Consider the following 18,144-nt stretch of genomic DNA (forward strand, 5'->3'; position numbering starts at 1 on the left):
AAAAAAAAGTTTAACCGGGAGAATGTGAATCCTGAAATTGAAGCGATCGGCTAGAGGCTCTGTTATTGGAACTACTACAATGTGGAGCTCCAGCTTGTGCAGAGTGGAGCTTCTTTTCTCTCATAAACAATATTTGGGCCATAAAGTTACAGAATGAGCGTTAACGATGCTGCAAGAAAGCTACGTCTTAGCGTGGCGAAGCATTAGCGACAGCCGCTATGACCTACCACTGGTAACTGCTGAAACAGAGACATTAGTCATCGTTGGAGTTTAGTGATTAAGGGGAGCATTGTTTTAGCGGATATCGATGCTCTCTATCGCTCTCCATGACCACTTCTACAGTCAAACATCTCTAAGCTCATCCCCAAAAACTGGTAAGTGCTTGGGTTGAACTCAATAGCCATGAAAGGAGAATCTTCACCATTGGTAGAACAAGCATCAACAAAACTACTGCCCTGTGACCAACAACATGTCTGCTAACATGAGCCCTCAGTGACATTCACCCATCTGATCTGTGGAGCTTTCATTGGTGTTGTTCATACGATAGGTTTCCCAGTGATTGACAACCACCTGAAGGCAAACACCCGACACAAATACGACATGGTATTTCCTGCTTTCGGGCAGTCCTTGTTAAGTCGTAAACAACTGAGCAGCATGCAATGGATTGTGGGATACCGAGAACACCGATTTAAATTAAACCTCAAAAGTTTCATGGGAAGAAGTTGAACATCTTAACATGTAATGGGCTTAGATTTTTGTCAGGTTAAAATGTAAAAAAATATATAAGTAAGTACATCCATATATACACCATGATCAGTGAGGATAGGCGTGGTCAACCATTTCATCCACACAGGTTGATAAACATTACAAAACCAGTGCACTAAAACTATAGAGCTTCATTACCATGGAGCCCACACTGTCACTAACTGCACTCAAAAAGACAACAAGTGTAACCCAGAGCTGTGCCCTTAGACTGTAGGTGCAAAACGCCGTAAACCAACCTCCACAATGCTGAGGAGGGATTGTAATTATCTGTAAACTCATATCTCATATTCATGGGCTACTTTAATGCCTTTGTACAAGTCCTGTAAAACAAGAAGTCAAGTATTAAATGCATTATAAGGAAACAGGTTTGATCATTTTCTATACTTTAAGTGCTATAGAGAGAGAGAGAGAGAGAGAGAGAGAGAGAGAGAGAGAGAGAGAGAGAGAGAGAGAGAGAGAGATTGTCGATCTGTCGTTTAAATCACACCTATGACGTGATATGACTATAACGTTTGACCATGACTAGGACAGTCTGAAACAATAAGCTACATTACTACATATTTTGGAGGACTCATTGTGTACCATATCCTCACTTATATTAACAATTGTGTGTTTTTTCCACAGTTGAAAGCCTCTGATCTCTGGCCCAGCATTTCTTTTTCATGAACACGTTACATTAACTTTGGTGCCAGAGTGACCTTCATCCTGCTGAGTTTGTCTAAAGTTATTTCAAAGAGTTGGTGAATTTCTATGACTCACAGAAGGAACATGAAGTCCATCAACTTCTGCCCAACATGTTTTTGTGTTAAATTGTAGTAACATTGAAGCTGTTTGACACTCAGTGCCTCAGTCTGCATGTTGGCCTCTACTGATTTATAAAACTATTTACTAACAAAGCACTGAGAGACAAAGAGAGTTAAATCTAGCATGTGAGTCAATTAATCAATTGGATGGTCATCAGAATATTAATAAGCAGCAAATAATAGGCTTATTAATTTAGGGCTGCGACATCAGTTTATTCTCATTGTTTGTTTACAGCTTCATGAATTGCCAGAATACGTCCAACACATTCTCAGGAAGCCCAAGGTGATGTCCTCATATTACTGTTCATCAACAACACAGAGTTCAAGAAATCCATTCAAAGTTTTAAGAAAATAAAACAATGTCATACATCAGGGTCCACAATCTCAAACGTGAGGATATTAAGCTTATATCTATATCTCATCAAACTGCTTCTATAACTTCTATATAATGGGCATTATTCATGCAATAATAATACTAGTGAATGAATGTAAATAATGTTTAGTTACAGGCTACCCTGAGCCGGACATGTCTCCTGTCTGCGCTGTGACTAACATGTCAGTCAGTCCCAGGTGGGAAGGTTTCCTAAAATGAAGGCCGGCGACCCCGAGGTAACATCTCACTCTGTCAGGTTTCCAGTCAATCACAGTTACCAGGTGGAGGTATCAACCCTGGGCTATTTAAACTGCTACACACACACACACACACACACACACACACACACACACGATGAAGTGCTTGAATACTGTTCCAGTGTCGTGTTGAAAGGGTCGGGAGAAGCTGAGAGAAGAAGTTTTCACATAATCTGTATTAAATCTCAGCCAGAGGGTCAGGAGAGGATCTTTAGACTGTGTGTGTGTGTGTGTGTGTGTGTGTGTGTGCGTGCGTGCGTGAGTGCGTGAGTGCGTGAGTGCGTGCGTGTGTGTGTGTGTGAGGTAGTAAATAGAAAATATACATTTGTAATGTTAAAATTATTGATTCTGACAGATATGCTTTGAAATATATATCATTTTCAACCTTGAGCTTTCCTTTAATAATGAATAAGGTACAAAAAAATCTACATTTGCTGGAAATGTTGGTAATTAATGGCAAATGGAATTTATGAATAAATCATTTTGGGTTGAACATGTTCACAATGGCTGATTTATTTATCTAAAATAATATAAAATTGAGACCAGTGGCCTACTTTATAGAACTGCGCACACACACACACACACACACACACACACACACACACACGCATGTTACTGCACTGGTCTGGCAGAAGATGAAAATCAATACTATGTCACCATCTTGTGGTTAAAAAAGACAGAACGTCATCGATAATCTCAATTTGTGCTGCATATATGCACAGAAAAATGACAGAAATATGTGAATACTGTAACAAAAATTGAAATAAAGTCCATGAAATATGTCAAGCTTCGTATAATTATAATAACCATAATAATAATCATAATAATAATGCATTATACTGAATTTGTATCATTAAAAGTGACTAAACACAGAATTATTGTTAATATCAAGAATAAGAAGATATTGCATTATTTTTGATGAATGATATTGAATTAAAGACAAACATCTGGGGATAAGATAACAATACAGTAAATTACCTTTAAATGCTTTTAAATGAGACAACTCACATGGGACATATTTATGTACACAAATCATAAATCTCACATTATTGAGCTCAGCAGTCTGAAGACTCATACATCAAGTCACTTGTTTTTGTAATTTCCCATGAAGACAATACTGCAGGTCATTAAATACCTGAATGGATATGTGCAATACAACATACAATACGTCATATGTTCACTAATCACCTTGAACTACAGACACCAACACGAGTCAACAACACGCTTTCAAACTGAAGAATCAGCTAATACTAAGATATTAATGTTAATCTATAATTAACAACAATACAACAGAATAAAACAATACTGACAGCTGATCCTCCGTCATCAGAAACAGACGTCGCTTCATGTGACGATACACAGGAAAGGACGTCTCATGTGTCTTAAAACATATTTCCTCGTTTCCTCTCTCCTCGTATGGTTTCCTTGCGTCTCTCCATGCATCCCTGGTGGGAGGGACGAGGACACAAGGAAAGGACACAAGTGAGGGAAACGGGGATGCAATTAAGAGACTTGGGATGTACCCCATGTCACACAAACACCCAGCAGACGGATCCCCTGTCTTCCTCTTCATCACAACCTCCGCACACTGAATCCCATGAGAGCTCCCCTTATAGGTCCCTCACAGTAGCAGATGTCAGGTCAACTCTCTCATCCTCTACTACTGCACCCCATTGAGCTCTCATGAACAGGTGAGGGAGAGGAATGAGGAAATACAAACTCCTCTGATAAGTGTGACATCTACCACCTGTTGGACAGGTTTTGACGTCTTCCTGGTTTTATTGTTTTAGACTTGGACTCTGAAGTGCTGAGGGTGTGACGGTGTCCTCAGATCAAATGGACAGAGACACCAGGACTGACAGGAGGACATGAGCATCTTCTTCTCTCCAGTGTTTCCTCCACACAGGAAGGAGGAACGTGTCTGTAAACTGACCTGAAGTGAGTTCAGCAGGTGAGAATCCTACCAGAGGAGTCTGTACATGTTTGATCATCAGGATCACTTTGATCTCTTTGTGTTGTTTCTGTTTAACTGGTGAATAGAACAACGTTTCAAAAGATATATGTGTTATATGCAGTAGAATCTCTCTCTGAGATAAAGAACAATGATTTTTAGAAAGATAATGTTCATGTTTCACAAATAGTTTCAACAGAAGTTTGTAATCTGAGTGTCTGAACTGGTCTGACATGTTGGATCAACCTGAGCTTATTTTTAACTGTTAACACTCTGAATGTTCACAACACAACCATCTTAACAACCCTGACACACACACTTGGTTTCACTAGTCCAAGAGTCCTGTTTGCTCAGTTCATGTCTCAACTGTCCCAGAGGACAAAACCCGTCCGAGATGACCTGTGTGTCTGATGGTGTAGTAACAGGGAAAATGCTATAATACCCTGTAAAATGTATGTAATAGACTGTAAATAAGTCACAGCATGTTAGCCGTCTTATGAATCTCCTGTTATACCTCAGAAAACATCCACAGGCCTGTAATTAATCCTCACATGTGCATTACGCAATCAAGCAATCTCCTTCATCCTCTCCTGAGAGAAACTCATTCCTAGAACCATCACCTCCTATCACAGACCCTCTGCAGCACGCTCTATGTCTAACCCCTCTGCTGCTAACCACAACTATTTAATCACAGTCCCTCTGGAACCTCTGCTGCCTCCTGCTCCTGACTATAAATCTGTTAATCTGGGCCTTTTAAATATCACATCTCTAAATAATGAGTCGTTTTTATCTCAGTTTTACTTCATTTGAACATGTTGGTTTTATAGTGAACTCTAAAGATCCAATGATCATTTTAATGATCTACAGACCGTCCAGGCCTAACAGTGTTTTTATCAGAGTCACTATCCCATTTCACATCAGCTGCTGTCACTTCTTATCTGATGAACAGCAGGACAACCTAGGACTACCTCTGAAACCATAGTCACCACTTTCTTTAATCACTCATCAAGTGTGTTTATGTCTCATTCCATTTATTGAATTAAATCAGCAAAAGCTTCTATACTTTTTACTTCAGTGTTTTATGTCTCATCTTGAATTCTTCAGTATTTGTTACATTTAAAATACATAATCAGATGTGAGCATTTTGACTGCATCAAACACTTTAACTCTTTGAGCGCTGCAGCGCGGTGGTAAAGCCCCCTGAGGTGAACTTGTGCTCTGTGACTTTGAGCTACATCATTTAAATTGACTGAACACGATGCATACTGCTGATCCATTGACATGCATGTAGAGAGCGTGTATAAGAGCTTAATGTCAAGTCTTTAATGACACTGCTCCAGGATCAGATCCAACATCCAGAGTGTCTCCAGTGTCTTGTGTTAGCTGGACTTTGTATTTCAAACAGGAGCGCTGAGTTTGATCCGAGTCCTTCAGTTTGATGGTCTGTTGGTGATAACATGAGATGTTCACATGTTTCTATACTTCTTCATCGTCATGTGATCTTCTGCTTATTTGATTATTTGGTTCACACTGATTGTTTTGACTGTAAACTTTTATAATCTGCTGCTCAGAAATGTTACAACATGCAGGTTGTAAATCATGATAGAAGAATGTGATTGATGAACATTCAAAGTAAAACTTTTATAAATCAATACATGTAAATGTCACATTGTGTTTCATCAGTGAGACATGCATGTGATCCAAGTTGCTGCTGCTTCATTAAATCTTTCTGAACTGAGCTGATCTTTATCTCTTTAGATGGTTAGTTAGCATCATCTGGTGGACAGATAGGAGAACTACATCACCTCATCTGTGATTTGTCTGATTGGCTCGCTGTGAGGACGCGTTATAAAGGAAAGCAAGGACTCAGTGAAAACTGGATTTGATTTAAGAAAGCATAATACAAATTACAATAACCGTCTCCAACACTCAACAACACAACATGAATCAGCTACAGGTGAGGGAGAGGAATGAGGAAATACAAACTCCTCTGATAGACTGACATCTACCACCTGTTGGACAGGTTTTGACGTCTTCCTGGTTTTATTGTTTTAGACTTGGACTTTGAAGTGATGAGGGTGTGACGGCGTCCTCAGATCAAATGGACACAGACACCAGGACTGACAGGAGGACATGAGCAGCTTCTTCTCTCCAGTGTTTCCTCCACACATGAAGGAGGAACGTGTCTGTAAACTGACCTGAAGTGAGTTCAGCAGGTGAGAATCCTACCAGAGGAGTCTGTACATGTTTGATCATCAGGATCACTTTGATCTCTTTGTGTTGTTTCTCTGTTTAACTGGACGGCAGAAATGGTTCTTGATGCTGATTGGCTGATAATTTATCTTTGCTTTCAGGTGGAAATATTGTCTATAGTTTCTATTTAAGTTAAAAGACAGTGATTTGATAATGATTTGCATGTATTAGAAAAAGCGCCTAGAACCAACTTGAGTTTGACTCACTCATGAAAAATGCGTCAGAACGTGTTTGACAGCTTTTGTACAGTGTTTGTTTCCAGTCATGTGAGTTCTGTGGTGATGAATAACTGCATGTTGTTGTGTTTGTGAAAAGGTGAGGACCCTGCTATGAGTCTCTGTGAGGACAGAGAGGAGGGAGTCCCTCCCTCTAAAACCGCTCTGTGTGGGGAACATGACAGCCAGACCAAAGCTCAGAGGTGAGATGAGGATCTCTAACTGTCCAGGACACATCACTCCACCATCATTGTTCACCCTCTAAGCTCTGTGTGTGTTGTGTTGAACAGACCAGACTCTTCTGAACATGGACCTGGACCTGGATCCAGCTCTGTGTCCATTAAGAGTGAACGGTCCATGAACCATCCTCTTGTTTTTAAAGGAAAACTTCCTTCAGAGACTCAGTGAGTTAAGATATTGTACATCATTCTAGCTGATGAACACTTGCATATACATTACATACATATATAGTACCACACGTGTGTATTATTAATGACAATATGTAGCCTTAAAATCACTCCGTCTGTTCAAGGAAGGTTTACAGGATTGAAGTTTATCTGTCTTCACAGTCTGTTGCTGGTTGTTTACAGCAGCCTACATTTTCCATCTATGAGAAGAACGTGAACTGGCTTTTTTAAAGTTCTTTATTCTTCTTTCAATCAGGTTCAAGAAGCAGAACTCAGACTCTCCTGAACGCAGCTGGTCCATGAAGAGCGACCGGTCTATAAGTCCCCCTCCTTTATTCAAAGATAATCAGTCGATAACAGAAAGGAGCTTAATAAGGTAAGGAAAGCATCTGTGATACTTTCACTCCTGCATGCTTAGGATGGTTGTGAAAATGATCAGAGGCCGCTCTCACTCCAAATCACTTTTAGTCCCTTTTCTTCAGGAAAAAGGCTGCGTAGTACTAAAGTTACAGTGAGTAACTCTTAACTGGTCCTGAACCAGTCTCAGTTTAGTCCTGATCCTCTATATGACCTCCATCAGTAAACGAGACCATCAACGAGAAGATGGTCTGTTTCTATAGAGTTATTCTTAATGCTCGTCATCGGTGCCACTGGGTCGGATTCTGGTGAAATCAGATGACATCATGCAGGTTCACCAGAAACTCCTTCAGCTCAGACTCCAGCGGGGCCTCCAGCAGAGACCGGTCCACCGTTGACAGACCCAGATCCGGCTTCACCTGCAGCCTTGGACCTGTAGTCTGGAGCTCCGGAGGGAGGAGGAGAGCTCAGCTCCCGGCAGCAGCAACAGCTTCTCCTCCTCCTCCTCCTCCTCCTCCTCCTCCTCCTCCAGGAGCAGAGCTTCTCCTCTCTGGGAGCCAAACACCGACACCAGGCTGCTGGAGACCCAGGACGTACTGCTGGACCCGCTGGAGGGAAGGGAGGCAACGGGAGAACCAGAACCAGGACTGAGCGGGGCAGACCGTTAGACCCTGCTGCAGTAGAATGAGAGGTTTTCTAAAGGGACTCTGGTGCTCAGAAACACTACCACTTTAGTCCACAGGGACCAACAGAAACAACACAAAGGCAAAGGTCCTTGTAGTAACTTTAAGAGTAGAACTGCTTTTTTCTGTAACAGCATCCTGAAGCAATCAGGGCTCTTAACTCCTCATCAGTTCAGTGTATGAACTCAACTTAAACTGAGTGAAGCGTCCATGCACCCTCCTCTTGTTTTTAAAGGAAAACTTCCTTCAGAGACTCAGTGAGTTAAGATATTGTACATCATTCTAGCTGATGAACACTTGCATATACATTACATACATATATAGTAGCACACATGTGTATTATTAATGACAATATGTAGCCTTAAAATCACTCCGTCTGTTCAAGGAAGGTTTACAGGATTGAAGTTTATCTGTCTTCACAGTCTGTTGCTGGTTGTTTACAGCAGCCTACATTTTCCATCTTTGGGAAGAACGTGAAATGGCTTTTTTAAAGTTCTTTATTCTTCTTTCAATCAGGTTCAAGAAGCAGAACTCAGACTCTCCTGAACGCAGCTGGTCCATGAAGAGCGACCGATCTATGAGTCTCCCTGCTTTATTCAAAGATGATCAGTCGATAACAGAAAGGAGCTTAATAAGGTATGGAAAGCATCTGTGATACTTTCACTCCTTCATGCTTAGGATGGTTGTGAAAATGTAACAGCATCCTGAAGCAATCAGGGCTCTTAACTCCTCCTCAACAGTTCAGTGTATGAACTCAACTTAAACTGTGTCCTTTAGCGGGTCTCTGAATGTACCAAACGCTTGTGTTTTGTATCTGTATTGTTTGTCACATTTTGTCTTCCCCGAGCAAACACCAAGACAAATTCCACAAATGATTGAATCGTAAACTAAAAGAAACACTTTTCTGGAATTTGTACTTATCAGCACTGTTTCTATCAGTGTCGACCAGCAGAGAGCAGACTCTGAACCCAGCTGTGTGTCCACGAAGAGTGACCGGTCCAGTACTGTCCTACATGGACATCAGTCCGATAAACAAGGGTAAACTTTTAAACCAAAAGACATTTTTTTCTCTTATTCCATATGAAGAATTTAGCTGAACATGTCTTCATTTAATAGTAATGTGTTTCTATCAGTGTTGATGAGCAGACAGCAGAATATCCTGCACCCAGCTCTCTGTCTGAGAGGAATCATCCATACGGACAAAATATTAAGAAGTCTAAAAGAACGCCTCTCTCTCTATATAAGTCTTTATTTTTCTGGTTTCTCATAATATGACATGAATTACTTTGTTGTCATTAAGCCTAAACCCTTTTTCTCTACAGGCTTCAGAGATTAAATGTTCCCAGTAGTCGGCATGTCCAGAAGCCTCAAGCAAACTCTGATTCAGTGTTTGAGGTGTGTACATTTGAACTCTGACCTGTGTAAACTGTCCACCTGTAACAGTAGATGCAGCTACGGTTTTGATGACTTTTAATTATTTTCTGTCGAGTTTGAATGAAATGTGTTTTACCATCGTCGAGGTAAGATTTCTGTTTTTAAATGGAGTCTGGTGGTTCTGAGCAGAACATATTAATTGTATGTTTTGTACGTTAAAAAACCCACCTCCATTTCTTCTGTACACCTTGAGCATGTGACACTGAACGTCTAACCACTGCTGATGTACAGGTTTGCACCTTGTATGGCAACCTCTGCCATCAGTGTGCAGGGCCTAAAACAGGCTTGTTGGGATCTCTAAAAACAAACTTGACAGGAGAATGTGTGCACCTCTATGGGAAATTTGACCCATGTGAGAGGCATGATATACATGTTATAAATCCACTTTATCATTTAACATTCAAACCAGCAGTTATATTTGTGCTTGTGCTAGTGAGCCATAAAAGCTACTTTCAATTGTCAGAGCTATAAGAACTCAAATCAAATTCCACTCAGTATCAGTGCTGTCTGCATTGGAGAGGGCCAGACTATTGACTATTAAATGAAGTACAATTTTAGAAAATCTATCAACAGAAAAAAATTGCTATTTTATCTTTGGAGGGAGGTAGGCCAGCAACGAAGTCCAGGGAAATTAAAAAGACAGTAGGAGGTCAACAAGAAACTATGTCTTAGGGGCACACCGGGCAAGCAGCAACATATTTACCCTCCTTGTGAATATATTGCTCCTTGCTCATACTGTTGGTCACGTGATAGGGGCGTGACACACTCAGTGTAAACGTAGCAAAACATATGCGTTTTCAAATGGAAACGTAGTAGTGTGGACATGGCCTCAGGCTTTGACAAAAAATAACATGGAAATAAATAACGGTTATTTTAATTTTATTTTTTGCACAGTGGACAATCTTCAAAGGGAATACTTCTTATTGTGCAGTTTGTGGTGATACTGTGTCACTGAAAATAAACAAAGGTTTATTGTTTTTTTGTCAACTAAAATGTGTGTCACACTACGTCGCTGTCAAGCTCCTATCCCTGCAGGTGGCTAGTCATGATTTGCAGACCCCCGCCCTCGGTAAAATATCAATGGATAAATCCAAAAAAAGAAAAGTCACGGAGGAAAATAGAGTATAATTCTGCGTGGACGTATTCATTTGCTTTCACTGCCAACGATGCTGGCTTACCTGTATGCTTGATATGTGGCGAGAAGTTTGCAAACAACAAAAAATGTAATGTTGAAAGACACTTCCAGAACAAACACACAGCATTTGCTGAACAGTATCAAGCTGGAGATGAGCGAAAAAAGAACGATTTCTCAACTGCTGCAGCAAACTGAGCACGTTTTTTTCTCCTCTTCATAAGAGTTTGATGTTGTTATAACAGGTAAAATAGCAATAAAATGTCAAGATTCTTGTTCGATAATTTCATTAATACACTAAACTATAGTTTTTGTATGTATAATATATCTATATATAAAACTTTATAAACTGCGATATCAAACGGATTTTATTTGGTGGAAAATAAAAAAATGTCCACACTGAGGCGAAATATAATAAGTTTGTCTGGCAACTTGAGGTGTCCAGTTTGTGTTGTGGTTTTTTAGGTCTTGATGTGGTAAGTTAAAAAAGTAAAGTACTCCCATGAAGAAGGAGTTATATTTGTTTTAGTTACCAAATCTAGATGAAAGATGAAAGCTACAAACTGAAAGCTACACTGTCAAACTAGAAACGTATCAATGCCCTGAATGAACCACAACACACCAGTTAGTGGTTAGTCTTTCAGTCCATGACGGACAGGTGTGATGTTATTTTCTGTTGGTTTACATTTAAATATGTTTCTGTTTCAGCTGCTTGAGGAAAACATTGTCACTTTTGTGAAGAACGAGTTAAGGAAGTTCCAAAAGGTTCTGAGTCCAGATTACCCAGAATGCTCTGATAATGAGGAGGTGTTGGACGGTGAGGAGGAAGAGCAAAAGAGGAGCAGCAAGGAGGCAATTTTGAAGATCACACTAAACTTCCTGAGGAGAATGAAGCAGGAGGAGCTGGCTGACTGTCTGCAGAGCAGTAAGATGACTTTAAAAAACGTTAAAATGAAATAGAAGACAACCACTCACTAATTCCATTCTATGATTTATTTTAATTTCAGGAACTAGTGCTGTACTGTGGAAAAGTAAACTCAAATCTAACCTGAAGAAGAAGTTCCAGAATGTGTTTGAGGGAATCGCTAAAGCAGGAAACAAAACCCTTCTGAATCAGATCTACACAGAGCTCTACATCACAGAGGGAGGGACTGCAGAGGTCAATGATGAACATGAGGTCAGACAAATTGAAACAGCATCCAGCAAACCAGACAGACCAGAAACAACCATCAGACAAGAAGACATCTTTAAAGCCTCACCTGGAGGAGAGGAACCAATCAGAACAGTGATGACAAAGGGAGTGGCTGGCATTGGGAAAACAGTCTTAACACAGAAGTTCACTCTGGACTGGGCTGAAGGCAAAGCCAACCAGGACATACAGTTCATCTTTCCATTCACTTTCAAAGAGCTCAATGTGCTGAAAGAGAACAAGTACAGCTTGGTGGAACTTGTTCATCACTTCTTCAGTGAAACCAAAGAAGCAGGAATCTGCAGGTTTGAAGAGTTTCTGGTTCTGTTCATCTTTGATGGTCTGGATGAGTTTCGACTTCCTCTGGATTACAACAATGAAATCCTGACTGATGTTACAGAGTCCACCTCAGTGGATGTGCTGCTGACAAACCTCATCAAGGGGAAACTGCTTCCCTCTGCTCGCCTCTGGATAACCACACGACCTGCAGCAGCCAATCAGATCCCTCCTGAGTGTGTCGACATGGTGACAGAGGTCAGAGGGTTCACTGACCAACAGAAGGAGGAGTACTTCAGGAAGAGATTCAGAGATGAGGAGCAGGCCAGCAGGATCATCTCCCACATCAAGACCTCACGAAGCCTCCACATAATGTGCCACATCCCAGTCTTCTGCTGGATCACTGCTACAGTTCTGGAGAAGGTGTTGAAGACCAGAGAGGGAGGAAAGCTGCCCAAGACCCTGACTGAGATGTACATTCACTTCCTGGTTGTTCAGTCCAAACTGAAGATGGTCAAGTATGATGGAGGAGCTGAGACAGATCCACACTGGAGTCCAGAGAGCAGGGAGATGACTGAGTCTCTGGGAAAACTGGCTTTTGATCAGCTGCAGAAAGGCAACCTGATATTCTATGAATCCGACCTAACAGAGTGTGGCATCAATATCGGAGCAGCCTCAAAGTGCTCAGGAGTGTTCACACAGATCTTTAGGGAGGAGAGTGGACTGTACCAGGACAAGGTGTTCTGCTTCGTCCATCTGACTGTTCAGGAGTTTCTGGCTGCTCTTCATGTCCATTTGACCTTCATCAACTCTGGTTTCAATCTGATGACAGAAAAACTATCAAGATCCCTTCGGAATAAAATAATGAAAAGAAAACCTAAGCTAACACATCTTGATCAGAGTGCTGTGGACAAGGCCTTACAGAGTCCAAATGGACACCTGGACTTGTTCCTCCGCTTCCTCCTTGGTCTTTCACTGGAGACCAATCAGAAACTCCTACATGGTCTGCTGACACAGACAAGAAGTAGCTCACAGACCAATCAGGAAACAATCCAGTATATCAAGGAGAAGATCAGTGAGAATGTGTCACCAGAGAAAAGCATCAATCTGTTCCACTGTCTGAATGAACTGAATGATGGTTCTCTAGTGGAGGAGATCCAAAAGTCCCTGAGTTTAGGATGTCTCTCCACAGATAAATTGTCTCCTGCTCAGTGGTCAGCTCTGGTCTTCATCTTATTGTCATCAGAAAAAGATCTGGACGTGTTTGACCTGAAGAAATACTCTGCTTCAGAAGAGGCTCTTCTGAGGCTGCTGCCTGTGGTCAAAGCCTCCAACAAAGCTCTGTAGGCGGATACACTACGGATACATTACCATTACTAAATATGTTTGATATTTTACTTTGGATAAACATTTTGTTTGTATTCATCTCTGTTCCTCCCCAAGGCTGAGAGACTGTAACCTCTCACAGAGAAGCTGTGGAGCTCTGTCCTCAGTCCTCAGCTCCCAGTCCTCTAGTCTGAAAGAACTGGACCTGAGTGACAACAACCTGCAGGACTCAGGAGTGAAGCTGCTCTCTGATGAACTGGCGAGTCCACACTGTACACTTGAAACTCTCAGGTTAGGATCAGATGATTTAATACAAAGATGACGAAGTGGTCTAAGTGTCGGATCTACTAAGTTAATGGTGGTGTTACCAAAATGTTGCTGTGGGATAACAATGTCTACTAGTGTCTCTGCTCATATGCGTTTGGAAATAATGGTGTAAACTGAATGCTGAACTGGCCACTATCCTGCTCGGGATCAAATTGTTGGATGGCTTGTCCAACCAACATGAACATCCTTTGGCCCACCTGCTTTCAGAGAACCAGGAAGGTTTAAGTTGTGCTTTTAGTTTATTAGAGCAATCTACTACACTGGAATAACTTATTTCACTGAAATAATGATTTTAAATGTCTTTACAGTGACAGGATTTTCACAGAAGTTTACAAAAGAAGATGAAACCAAAATGAAAGCCACTCATGTTCATGATGAAAATAATTATTCATTATGTATTGATTTAAGAAACTCTGTGTGTTGTTTTCTGTGTTTGCAGTCTGTCAGGCTGTCAGATCACAAAGGAAGGCTGTTCTTCTCTGGGCTCAGCTCTGAAGTCAAACCCCTCCCATCTGAGAAAACTGGATCTGAGTGGAAACGACCTGAAGGATTCAGCAGTGAAGCTGCTGAGTGGTTTTCTGGAGAGTCCACATTGTAGACTGGAGACTCTGAGGTGGGTTCACTGTCTGCTGCTAGTGCAGCACCTTCATGTTTCAACAATAACTATTTGATTTATCTACGTATAGATCCATAAAGTGATACATTTTCTGGTAAGTTTTAGGAAAATAACTATTAAAGTAAAATTTTAAAATGAACATTTCTGATACTGACTTTTTTTTCAAAACATTTAACCTTTTTCTGATCCGCTCTGAAGAATCTGGATCAATACTCATCAATACGTTTTGTAACAGATGTCTCAAAGTTCTATAAAGCATCATCCAATTCACATCTTTCATCAACCTGTTGTGCTCCAGGTTCATTTGACCATTTGCTTTGTGATCAGTTTGTCCTGAAAGTTCATATTATATTTGTAACAAGTCATGAATTCTCCTGACTTAAGCTGCTTTCACACGTCTGCTACCACGCTGCAGGAAACCCTGGTGAAGTTGAGTTCCACATTTAAAAGATGAACACATCTGATTGGATTGTGAACAGATTGTTTCTCTTCATTTCTTCTTCATGCAGATTGAGTGACTGCAGTTTGTCAAAGGTCAGCTGTTCTCTGCTCTCAGCTCTGAAGTCTGAAGTGCTCTGAAGTGATCTACTGCATACAAGTTCATGGTGGTGTTACCAACATGTTACTGTGGGATAACAATGTCTACTAGTGTCTCTGCTCATGTGCGTTTGGAAATAATGGTGTAAAGTGAATGCTGAACTGGCCACTATCCTGCTCGGGATCAAAGTGTTGGATGACTCATCCAACCAACATGAACATCCTTTGGCCCACCTGCTTTCAGGGAACCAGGACGGTTCAAGTCATGCTTTTAGTTTGTTAGAGCAATCTACTACACTGGAATAACTTATTTCACTGAAATAATGATTTTAAATGTTTTTACAGTGACAGAATTTAAGAAGATGAAACCAAAATGAAAGCCACTCATGTTTATGATGAAAATAATGATTCATTGTGTATCGATATAAAAAACTCTGTGTGTCGTTTTGTGTTTTTGCAGTCTGTCAGACTGTCAGATCACAGAGGAAGGCTGTTCTTCTCTGGGCTCAGCTCTGAAGTCAAACCCCTCCCATCTGAAAGAACTGGATCTGAGTGGAAACGACCTGAAGGATTCAGGAGTGAAGCTGCTGAGTGGTTTTCTGGAGAGTCCACATTGTAGACTGGAGACTCTGAGGTGGGTTCACTGTCTGCTGCTAGTGCAGCACCTTCATGTTTCATCAATAACTCTATTTGATTTATCTACGTATAGATCCATGAAGAGACACTAAAAGACTACACAGAGACTTTAAAAGACTACCAAGAGACATTAAGAGACTACTGTGGTAGTGGGCGTGGTCTGTGCTCGGCTGCAGGGGAGAGATCTGTAGGAGTGGTTCAGGCTCCAGTGTAGCCGACTCCGTGTTGTTCGCGGGTCCTCAACACACCACACCGTCTTCAGCAGTTAAGGTTTACTCAAACCTATTTTATTTACAATCTTAAACAAAACTTCACACTGCCGTGCGCTCTCTCCTGCCGCCCGGCTCCTCGGAGCGCACTCAGGCCAGTGTGCATCAATCAGTCTGACTCTCGTGGGCTGGTGTTCCTCTTCCTCTCTGGGTCTCACCGGCCACCAGAGCTTCTTCTTCTTCTTCTTCTTCTTCTTCTTCTTTGGTGTTTAACGGCAGCTTGCATTCGTTTTGTTGCAATACTGCCATCTTCCGGTTTCAATCAGTTCCTATGTTCCCAACTACTAAACTTTCCCCATCAGTCCCGTTGCCTGCAAAAAGTTTGTAAAGCACCTTCTTCCCAGATTACTAGATCCCCACTCCAGTATATCATTCAGCTCTCTTCCTCTCATCCCTAGTCTTTGCATTACTCCCAGCATGCCCCTCCTTTCTGAGCTGTGTCTACTACAGGAGGTGATAACATGTTGCACAGTTTCTGGTGCCTGGCAGTGCTCACAGAGACCGGTTGGATGTTTCCCTGTCATGTGTAGTGTGCTGCGCAGATTGCTGTGCCCTATTCTCAATCTTGATGTTGTAACTTCTTCTCTCCTGTTTCCTCCTCTATATATTGCACTGCTCACTTTACTCTGATTTGAATGGAGATGTCTCCCCCTCGTCTCCTGGTCCCAGTGTTGTTGCCATATTTAGTTGATATTTTTCCTGATGATGCCCTTTCCCTCTGCTTTGGATAACTTGATACATATGTCTACTTTGTTTTCCTTTAGCGCTTGTTTGGCTAATTTGTCCACTTTTTCATTTCCTCTGATACCTACATCGGCCGGTATCCATATAAATATAACGTCAGTGCCTCATTCTATGGCTCTAGAGTGAATTGACATTATTTTTAATAGCAGATCTTGTAGAGTATTGGACATACCTGACTTCAGACTATCGAGTGCAGACATGGAGTCACTGCAAATAAGGACTTTGCCTGGTCTGTGTTGTTCAACCCACTCTAGGGCCAAACAAATTGCATACAGCTCAACTGTATACACTGCTAAAAAATTTGAAGTGCGTTTAAATATTTCATATTCGTAACTAGGAATTGCAACAGCAGATCCTGTACTGTCTGTAGATGGATCTTTTGATCCATCAGTAAAAACATGCACATGCTCTGAGTATTTTTATCTGTGTATTCATAGAACTCATTAATTAAATTAGTATTTTTATTTCTTACCTTAATTTGCATCAACTCCATGTCCACCTTTGGTTCTTTAAGCAGCCACACAGGAGTTACTGGCCACATGACAGTAGTGTATCAGGGATGCAACCTCTGCTCCCCAGTCCAACCTACCAGACATCTCATTACATTTATAACTTTTTGACATTCATCACTAACATTTTTTATGTGGTCTTTCCATGTTAATCTGCTGTCAAAGTGTACTCCTAAAAACCGAAATGACTACTATTTCTAACTTGTTTTCATACAGATTCAGCTGAAAGTGTCTCCTTGTTCTCCGTCTCGTAAAGAACATTACTTTTGTTTTTTTCCGATGAGAATTTAAATCTCCATTTCTTCCCCCATATTTAGGGCCCGAGCACCGACAACGTCGGGCCGCGAGGTCCCTATTGAAACTGTAGGAATTATTATTATTATTAGGGCCCGAGCACCGACAACGTCGGGCCGCGAGGTCCCTATTGAAACTGTAGGAATTATTATTAGGGCCCAAGCACCGACGAAGTCGGGCGAAGGCCTTATTGTAATTCAAAGAATTATTAGGGCCCGAGCCACCGACGTCGGGCCAGCGAAGGCCCTATTGAGTTTCTAAGAGTTTTTAGGGCCCGAGCCACCGACAACGTCGGGCCAGCAAAGGCCCTATTGAAATTGTAAGGATTATTAGGGCCCGAGCCACCGACAACGTCGGGCCAGCGAAGGCCCTATTGAAATTGTATGGGGTATTATTAGGGCCCGAGCCACCGACAACGTCGGGCCAGCGAAGGCCCTATTGAGTTTCTAAGGGGTTTTATTAGGGCCCGAGCCACCGACAACGTCGGGCCAGCGAAGGCCCTATTGAGTTTCTAAGGGGTTTTATTAGGGCCCGAGCCACCGACAACGTCGGGCCAGCGAAGGCCCTATTGAAATTCTATGGGGTATTATTATTAGGGCCCGAGCACCGACGAAGTCGGGCGAAGGCCCTATTGTAATTCAAAGAATTAGGGCCCGAGCACCGACGAAGTCGGGCGAAGGCCCTATTGTAATTCAAAGAATTATTATTAGGGCCCGAGCCACCGACAAGGTCGGGCCAGCGAATGCCCTATTGAAATTGTACTGGTTAGGGCCCGAGCACCGACGAAGTCG

The 18,144-nt window shown here is 41.6% G+C and overlaps 1 protein-coding gene across 3 annotated transcripts in view; it reads left to right on the forward strand.

Annotated features, from left to right (window-relative positions):
- The first annotated feature begins 4,054 nt into the window (after positions 1 to 4,054).
- LOC137875105 (NLR family CARD domain-containing protein 3-like) overlaps positions 4,055 to 18,144 on the forward strand; it is a 41,045-nt gene continuing 26,955 nt past the window's right edge. The window contains exons 1-13 of one of the 3 annotated variants that reach the window (XM_068714075.1): positions 4,055 to 4,136; positions 6,205 to 6,365; positions 6,718 to 6,820; positions 6,908 to 7,021; positions 7,281 to 7,400; positions 8,581 to 8,700; positions 9,004 to 9,102; positions 9,387 to 9,459; positions 11,339 to 11,555; positions 11,638 to 13,438; positions 13,539 to 13,712; positions 14,188 to 14,361; positions 15,362 to 15,535. In XM_068714075.1, the coding sequence (XP_068570176.1) occupies positions 6,732 to 6,820; positions 6,908 to 7,021; positions 7,281 to 7,400; positions 8,581 to 8,700; positions 9,004 to 9,102; positions 9,387 to 9,459; positions 11,339 to 11,555; positions 11,638 to 13,438; positions 13,539 to 13,712; positions 14,188 to 14,361; positions 15,362 to 15,535 (3,155 nt within the window). In that variant the 5' untranslated portion in view covers positions 4,055 to 4,136; positions 6,205 to 6,365; positions 6,718 to 6,731. Of the gene's footprint in view, positions 4,150 to 6,204; positions 6,366 to 6,717; positions 6,821 to 6,907; positions 7,022 to 7,280; positions 7,401 to 8,580; positions 8,701 to 9,003; positions 9,103 to 9,386; positions 9,460 to 11,338; positions 11,556 to 11,637; positions 13,439 to 13,538; positions 13,713 to 14,187; positions 14,362 to 15,361; positions 15,536 to 18,144 lie in introns of all 3 variants that reach the window. The other 2 variants (XM_068714074.1, XM_068714076.1) reach the window with 2 other exon arrangements.

This window comes from Cebidichthys violaceus, unplaced genomic scaffold (genome assembly GCF_023349555.1).
Source record: "Cebidichthys violaceus isolate CVI_PGR_0920_01 unplaced genomic scaffold, fCebVio1.0.p SCAF_2, whole genome shotgun sequence".
Taxonomy (NCBI): Eukaryota; Metazoa; Chordata; class Actinopteri; order Perciformes; family Stichaeidae; genus Cebidichthys; species Cebidichthys violaceus.